Raw genomic sequence first — 9262 nt, forward strand, 5'->3', positions numbered from 1 at the left:
TGGATTTTATTTTTTTTTTCTTTTAATAGTATCTCATTTTATTAATTATAGCTTTCAGTCCTCAAAATGAATTCTCGAGTTTCCGTCATCTCTGATTTGAATTGAATTCCCTATTGCTAAGATCCTTTTCGTAATTTGCCTTTTGTTGAAGGTAATTAGAGTGGTGGTGCGGATGTATGGGAGTTGCTCCAGAATGGAGAAGTACGTGTGTAATGTGAGGAATGGTTGGGTGCCGCCGTGTTGAGCGTCCGTGGATGAAGGAGCATAGTGAAGGAACCAGCAAGTTTTCAGTTAACGTTTGAAGGAACAAAATTTAGCTAGTTCACAACCTCCACCACCTGAAAGTAAGTAAGCAAAAATTTTTAGGAATGTTCCTCATTTCAAAAATTAATGAAGGGAAGCGTTTTTATATGAATGTGACCCAATGCAGTTCATGACAAGAAGATTCCTTTATGAAATTTTCACCCAAAATAATTAAAAGTATAAGAACATAAGAAAATAAAGGAAACTACAAGAACTCATCAGGCCTACATGTGGTATTCGCTGTATGAGACATTGCTACTTACGTGTTTCCACCTATCATCATCATCCGGAGATTTGTCTCCTCTTCTTTTAAAGCTCCCTAATGACTCAGCACTAACAACATGATTACAGAGTCTATTCTAATTCATCCATGATGAATTGTCTCAACCTAATCAGGCATAACTGAACATAAAATTTATCATGGAGGGAATTATCTTTAGGAGGAAATCTTGTGGATGGAATTGGTGATGGAAAAAATATATTTGTGGGGGCCCTACTTTATATGAAGTGGAACTGCTTAAACGTTTCATTGCCACACGGTCTTCTTCGTAATCGCTTAACAATATTTTAGACACCTGCTTTTGTATCTACAGTCTTTTAAACGATTATGTAACATAGGAAACAAAATTATCCTATTTCCTCTATCTTTCTGTGTGTATACATACAATCTTTATAGTGCTCCAAATTTTATCAAAGGATGACTATAGAACTAAAAAGCGTTAACAGCCTGTTATTTAACAAGAGTAAAGATTGGGAACCTATTTCTTTTAGGTTGGAGTAAATCAAGCAATTACTATTAAGAACACCATGATAGCAAGATCGGTATTCAGAAACGCTCTGCCCTCTCACCACGACTATTTTCGAAGGCCACAGAGATGCCGGGTTCTCCAGAGTATTTCTCCTGTTCATAATGTAGAAATATTGTTTATCTTTCACTAAAACGATACAAAAAAAAAATCTTAAGAATTCGTGTAATTTCAAATAAAACCTTTTGGAAGTACTAGGGGTGCAGCCAGAGGTGTTTCAGAATATGGTACTTTCAGAATGTAGTGAAGAATACACACCTCATCCTCGCCTTTGTGAGTGTGTTCGCCTGGTTCGTGGTGCCTCCTCGTGTGACCCAGCACTTCCTTTCCCATCATCACCATCACCACCTCGCCTTCAGGTCGTGACACGTTCCTTCTATTTTTTTTTTTTTTTTTCCCTCCACCTCTGCTTGTGCGTGAGTTCAATACTTGTGTGCTGCTGAGTGTCTGAGACTGACTCGATTCTGACTCCATGAATTAATTTTGTCCGTGTCTGTATGGCTGTCTATCTGACTGTCTGTCTGTTCATTGCACGTAACTTAACCCAAGAAAACATATATTAATAACACTAAATTGAACATGTTAAGCAAACAGACGCAGAATGCATGCAGGAGCTGAAAATTTGTCTTGCATATTTATTCATTGCAATGTCTGAAGTTCATAGCTAGCCAGTACAACACGAGACTCGTCATTTCAGAAACCCAGGCCCCATATCATTTCCTTCTTTCATAATTAAAAAAAAAAAAAAAAAAGCCAATGTCGAACTGCTTTTCAACGCCGAAAAACGTCCCATCTCTGCCAGTCACGCTTCATAATCAGTCATGTTCTTCTGAGATGCTCCAATCAAATACCTGTCTTACCTTTTCCATAGCCGAAAATTCATCAAGTCATCTTTCTGGTTTCTCTCAGGCCAGTTTTTTTTTTTTTTTTTTCGGGATGGACTGAACAGGTGACTGATACTGAGCAGGTGACTGATGGGCGATAACTTCGTCTCCGTTTGTGTTGCTTCCCAGGACTTCCCTGCTTTCCTCACAGTCCGTTATCTTAACGCACTTCCCTGTGCTATGTTAGTTTAGATATACATGTTAACTAATAGGATAGTCCAATTTACGTAATCAGGAACCATTTTTTTCATTATGTTTTTTGTCTATTAATTCCTCTGATACGAAGTTACAGGTTAAAAGGAAAATGTTAAAATTAATGGAATTTTTCATCTCCATGTTGCGCACCTCCAGACAAGGCGCCTCTAAGACCTTCAACCTCTTGGCACCCCTGCACACAACTGACCACTACTCTTCCATCACCTTACTAAGTAAGGTGATGGCAGGGCACGATCCTCCTTCAGGTGTTGAGATCCTCTCGGAGAACTCAACCTGCAGGTCTAAGATCCTCTCATGAAACTCAGCCTGCATCTCCGAGATCCTTCGATGGAACTCAGCCTCCACCTCTGAGACCTTTGCAACGAAGGCCTCGAGAACAGGAGAACTAAGACGACTCAGCAACACAAGGCGCCATATCTACACTAGCCAGTTATAGCCTCAGGTCACTGCTCACTAAACACATCTGTTCACTTGGAACCCTGACCTGAAACTGGAGGTTGATAATGATATAGTAATTGCATAATATTTATCAGTTTCATTGTATGTCACTCAGGCAGGACAGTGTCGTTGGCAAATACTAGAATTCCTCTTGATGAAGGTGTAGTCCCCGTCCCAGTAATCATAGAGCACGTAGCCTCGTTCCTGCATGAACCTGATGAAGTAAGGGTCCTTGCCCTGGCTGGGATCTCTCTGGGCCGCGTAGTACACCACCTTCGTCACGGCTTTCACGGGAGCAGAGCGTAGACTACTAGTTGTTTTGAATGATGTGTTTAAGACTTCCACTTCACTAGTTTCAGTGCCACTTGTCAGCAAAGGTTGTTCGTAAATATTCTTAAATTTATCGGTGTTCACCTTGTGCTCAATGGTCCACACAGCCACATCCACCTCCTCCCAGGGAAGGTTAATAAGGATGTCTGCCTCGGCGCCCTCCACGTCCAGACTCACGTATTGCAGAGCTGTGGTGTTGACAGCCAACAGGAACGACAGTAGTGGGAAGCACTGCACCACCTGCCTGTGTTGTGTGCCCATCTGTCCTGCCGCTGGGGCCTGCACGCCCTCCAGGTTACCTGTTGACCGCACCTGCCGAGAGGGTTAATTGTCATATTTACTATAGCAATCATGTGTAAGTGTCTGTCATCCTATATAAAGAAATTTTATTTCCCTGTACTAAATTTGAGTGCAGTAAAATTTTTGAACTGGGACGAACTTAGAATGAACGAATCTGATTTTCACTCAATTCTATATTTAGTCGATACTTTTGCAATATACATCTAGAGTTATAATGCAAATCAAAGGACGCTAGAGATTATCATCTGAAACACTGATTAATGCAGGTTTTACTCATTAATGTGCTCCTTTATTTGTAAGATGTAATATTATCATTCAGAAAAGTGAACAGACATGGTATGAGCAGTCCAATGAGTCTTGGCACAGATACTCACGAGAAGGTGAGTGTCAACTGAAGCAGAGGCGTCTGCGAAGTACCCATGGAAGATTAGCTCCTGGGGATAGGCAGTGGGGGACAGACAGCCGCGAGAGGACCAGGCTCGCCTCCGCTTACCTAACCAAGGGGAAAGCTAGGTAGTTGTGTTAAATTATTAGATTATTGTGTTATGAATACAGTTCCCAGCCCCTTCACAAAAGCTACCGCACCTGGATTAGCTTCCCCCTAGTCACCACCTACGTGACTGGATGCAGGGCTTAATATGGGTTATATACAAGGTCCACTTTCGACTTATGCATCCTTCTTAACAACGGTTGTAATGCCAGGTCACACTAATAAGGTTGACAGTCTGTTTTCCCCATCTACAGACAAGACAAATACTCTAACAATACTTAACACCCACAGCTGTAAAAGGAGTGACATCCACATGTACGGAGAAACAATTATAACGAGCAATAACACATATATCGTCGAGGTATAAAATCCTATTGGACAATCGCCCTCACAACAAATCCTCCCACTGTCCAACAGCATGTTATAGCCTCAAGCTTAGTAGTGTCGTTTACTGCCTTTTGGACGGCAGTCCTTCTCAGGACCTGAGGAGGGAGTAAGTTTACTACACAACTGTTCACTTAAGTCTTCTGCAGCAAAGCAGCATCAACCAACAGTAGCATTAAACACAACAAGCTCATTAACAAGGGAAACGATTACAGACAAGTGCCCACTAACACAAAGAAAGGGTAATTCGCCACTCATTGTACAAGAACTCAGCCCGCACACACCAAACACACCCAGCCAGCCGAGAAGTCACTTCCCTGAATATTGAGTGTGTTATACCGAACTACACTCCTTGGCAGGCTACTGTGGAGACTCCTATGCTATTTAAGTAGACTGGTAATGACTCACTTATCCCCTCATAGCAACTGACCCGCCTCAGTCTACGTCAGATACTATTGTCCATCTCAATACATCTGCTTCATCTAAGCGCTGGGTAGTGACTGACTGGGAAAGTGCGCTACTAAGGGAACAAAAGACGGTGGGGGCGGGCGACATATATACATACGCCCAACCGCTCGCCACTCTGGGCTAGATGAATACTGATTACTTTATTGTCAAGAGCAACCCTTCTCAGACTGAATGGACAAGGGGAAGCAAGGAAATTTACGTGGGGAATATGAGTGACTGTGTGGATAAATACTATACTAGAAGCTTCAAGCTGGGTAGGTAATGTGTCAGGGATGCATCCAAGTCTTGTCCCCATCCTGTCTCTCCTCTCATCTCTCTCTCTCTCTCTCTCTCTCTCTCTCTCTCTCTCTCTCTCTCTCTCTCTCTCTCTCTCTCTCTCTCTCTCTCCTTCCTTCTTCATTCTTTCTTCGTTTTATATCGCTTGATCTCGCTGCATACAACAAATGATACCTCAAGAAACTGAATGGAATACCTGAAACTACATAGATAAAGCTCAAAAGGATCAGGAGAAAAAGAAACCAAGTAGAATAATAGTCATATAAGATTTCCCTCCAAGTATGTGTATTGGACAAACAGAGAGACAAATAAATAGAGAAACAGACAGACGGACGTACGTGATTCCATTTATTTACGTTTATAAGAAACGAACAAAAAGTACCCAGACACGGAAACTGTACAGACTAGCTGGGACGCTTCGTATAAACGGAAGAGAGTAGAGAGAGAGAGAGAGAGAGAGAGAGAGAGAGAGAGAGAGAGAGAGTTTATCCTTGTGTATGTAGCATCTATTAGCGATCACCTGCGAGAGCTGAGTAGAGAGTGGTGTCCGCTTCCACCAGCAAACCAGTCCAGCCAAGTTCACGCTCCAGGTGCAGAGTGTTGGAGATGAACTCGCCGTCCAGCGCACCAGCCTCCACGAAAAATCCTGGAGGTGCGCTGGAAAATAGCCTGAAACATATTTTTCATTATTTATTACTTATGTGAAGATGGAGGAGGGTTTCAGATACAAAGACAAGGGAATGAATAAGTCTAGTGCTTAGAAAGCAGTGTTAGGTGAAGGAAAAAGGATGAGAAAATTTGGAATATTTAAAGTTTTGTTATTTTATAACGCGTTGCTCTTTGTCTTGAAGGCGATGGAGTGACTGAGTCCTATGAATGAGAAGGAAAGTAAAAGTAAGACCTTTTTTTTTTCTATTTCTATATTTGAGGGTACAATATTAACCATTCAGTCAGGTCCTCCTCCTCCTCCTCTTTCTCCTCCTCCTCCTCCTCCTCCTCCTCCTCCTCCTCCTCCTCCTCCTCCCTCTTAGCACTACTGCCACCACTATCAGATAAAGAGAAATAAAACAAGAGAAGTCAAGAAAGTACACAGTCATACTTACGTTTTGATAATTCTATTGGTTCTCATCCAGGAAGAGAATCTGGTCCTGTAAATGTTGTATCTCTCTGCTTCTGGTCCAGTTCGGTCCAGCATCAGGTCAGGCGGCCCAGGGAACGGCGGCTCCAGGTATCTTTGGACGGAGAAGAGCTGGAGTTATTTCATCAGCTATAAAAAGAAAGAAAAAATAAAGAAAAAAAAGTTGGATGCCAGATTACTGTAGTTTACAGGTGTATGTAATTAAGTTTTCTTGTAGTATGAACTGGAGAGAAATAGGTAGGCGAATAGTCAGCTAATTAGTTAGTTAGTTAGTTAGATAGTTATTTACTGAATTATATAAATGCACTGTCTCCTGGTTTATTATTTGATAAGACTGACAGACAGATAGTTCGGTAGAGAGATAGATAGATAGATATAGATAAGATAACAATAGGAAAGTCGTTAATTTGTCCATTAATTTGTCTAGTGACTGCGCGATTGACTTGTTAATGTATTGATACATGCGAGTACGTAATTTGTTTTCAAGTTTATGGATAACAAGAAATCAAAACTGAGACTCATGGATTTAGAAATCACTTAAACCGCTTTAAATATTTAGCAGCAGCAGCAGCAGCAGTAGTAGTAGTAGTAGTAGTAGTAGTAGTAGTAGTAGTAGTAGTAGTAAATTACTATTACTACAAGTAATGTCAGTAACAGCAGCAGTAATAGTGTCAACAGTAACATTATCACTATTTTCCATCCTATGAGCATCTACAAGCAGCTTTTCATCAGGTTCACCTTTCCTGTAGGAGACGCAATAGGTGCGGGTCACTGGCCTTCATGGGACCCAAGGCTCTCAGTGTAGCTTCCTCCAAGGTTCTCTCTTTTTCCTCTTGTTTACCATCTCGCCGCTCACGCACTGTCAACCACAACCACATTGCCGTTACTACCGTCGCCACCACTGCCACTACCATTACCAACGTGTACTAAGGACGGAACAGAGGCAGAAAAGATTAGTCAGTAAGCGCTTGTATCGCCGAATATCCAAAAAAGAACAGGTACCTAGACCTGTATTTTAAAACCCCGTAGGCTTTCATAATGATTACTTTGAAAGGATACAGATAAAAACACAAGAACATACGAACATAAGAAAATAAGAGAAGCTGCAAGAAGCCATCAGGCTAACAGGTGGCAGTCCCTGTAATGAATAACTGGGTTTTCATAGGTATTTTTCCTACTGAAGACGCCTAATCACTAGGATAATGAAAACACCCGTAAAACCTTAATAACTAGCGCCAGAACCTGTTAAAACTAACTGGAACAAGATGCCGAAATGTTTGGCAATGTGGCTTTTGATGTGGTTGTTTTAGTAAGGACCACATGAGCAAATCTCCTGCCCACCCTATATTATGTAAGAAAAGATCAGAATGGATGTATTGGTATTAGTATTTGGCATTATAACAGTAGCATATACGAGTACAAATCATCTTAATGCTTACCACACTGAAGATCCTGCGCCGTCCATTACCAATGTTGTTCCTTTCCTGCAGACTCATTGCGGCCACAGTGCACGAATTATGTTCTCAGTTCTTCTTGCACTCCTTACGATTTAAGTATCAGTCTTCCTCTCTGAAAATTTGTACTTTTACATATGAGTACTCATGTGTCAAGTCAACAAGTTAAGTACGTACGAAACCTTTTCTAATTGTTATGGTTGGTTACATTAATTTTCTTGTCTCATTTGAATAGACTACGAAAAACCGTCCTGTACTTGTGTGAAAGTTAATTTCTTTTGATTTCATTGTCTGGTAATAGTAGTAGTAGTAGTAGTAGTAGTAGTAGTAGTAGTAGTAGCAGTAGTAGTAGTAGTAGTAGTAGTAGTAGTAGTAGTAGTAGTAGTAGTAGTAGTAGTAGTAGTATTTTTACGCTTTACAGACAATTAACATCACTCACATTGTCATCATCAATACTGCATCATTGTTACCATTATTAAACCACCATCACCACCACCACTACCTCCATGCACGCCAACACCAATACTGCAGGCGTGCCACGTGTATCTGCAGCACAAGGAAATATTGCTCAAAACGCTGTGCCCGCTTGGTGGGTGAGGTGCTTTCTGTTCTCGAATGCTTGCGACGGTTCAGTTTTCCTCATTCAGAGCGGGAAGTGTTGCAGTTGCGTGCGTCACAGGTGAAAGAAAAAGCATGAAGACGCTATTGATGTGTGTGTGTGTGTGTGTGTGTGTGTGTGTGTGTGTGTGTGTGTGTGTGTGTGTGTGTGTGCGTACGCGCGTGGACGTGAGCGCGTGCGTGCGTGCGTGCGCGCTCACCAAACAAAAACAACAATGAAAACATCATTGTTCATATAGCAACAAAAACAGAAATAACAATAAGTAATGGATGTATGTATTAATTGCAGATTTAAGGTGACTTTACATAACTAAAACTTCTTTTCGAGATATAATAATTCCAAAAACTTAGGGTGCATGAATATTACAATTGGTGGTGTCAAAGCATGACAACAGATGTGATTGGTGTTGATTAATTTTCAAGATCATTTTAAGGAAGTATGGGTGTAGTAGTGGCGTTCTAAGCTGGCTGGAGGAAGGTCTGAGGGCAGTCCGTCTCGGGTGTCATGTAGGCTCAAGTATGTTTCATCCTACCATTGCGTGTTTTGTTTATTGTTAATGTTATGGTCTGCAAGTTGTATGCATTTATCTACAACCTATTTCCAATAGCAATTTGCTCTTCATAAGTCACCGGTCGCATTTTTTAAATGTTGAAACAAATAAAATGCAAATGGTTACTGTTTCATATAGTATAATATCCACTAATATCCGCTATGACTGGGGTAGTCGGCACACAAATCATCCACCTGTTCCTCCTTCCTTCGGAATGGTCGATAAAAGGGTAACTATGCAAGCTTGGGAAGATGAACTGTGGAAACCCAGATGTCAAAGAGACCTTTTCCTGGGTGAGGGATATCATCCACTACATGCTTAAAGGCCAATGAGACGGAGAAGAGGGTCGAGCACATACGCAGCTTTAGCGTATGCCCCAATTTTATTTCCCTGGATGAACGTGTGAACGTATTCCATCTTTACATATGTTGATATCTTACAGGGTGAGGCGTACCTCGTAAATACTATAAATTATTTTTACTTTACAACTAATGATAAGTTTTATATTTATTTGATGCGTGAAGCCAGTGTTATTTCTCCATTCTGGTAAGCCTGCTTGGCCAGATCGCTTGCCTCCTCGTTGCCTCGAATGCTGACATGTAACGG

General features: G+C 41.3%; 1 protein-coding gene across 1 annotated transcript; it reads right to left on the minus strand.

The window, feature by feature from the left end:
* Positions 1–2724: 2724 nt before the first annotated feature.
* Positions 2725–8055, minus strand: LOC135107194 (uncharacterized). Its single transcript, XM_064016868.1, has 7 exons — positions 7927–8055; positions 7473–7602; positions 6772–6959; positions 5999–6127; positions 5416–5564; positions 3652–3770; positions 2725–3289 (listed from the first exon to the last, which is right to left on the minus strand). The coding sequence occupies exons 2-7, from the start codon at positions 7527–7529 to the stop codon at positions 2759–2761; spliced, it is 1173 nt and encodes a 390-aa protein (XP_063872938.1). The 5' UTR covers positions 7530–7602; positions 7927–8055; the 3' UTR covers positions 2725–2758.
* Positions 8056–9262: the final 1207 nt, after the last annotated feature.

Source organism: Scylla paramamosain, chromosome 15 (genome assembly GCF_035594125.1).
Source record: "Scylla paramamosain isolate STU-SP2022 chromosome 15, ASM3559412v1, whole genome shotgun sequence".
Lineage (NCBI taxonomy): Eukaryota > Metazoa > Arthropoda > Malacostraca > Decapoda > Portunidae > Scylla > Scylla paramamosain.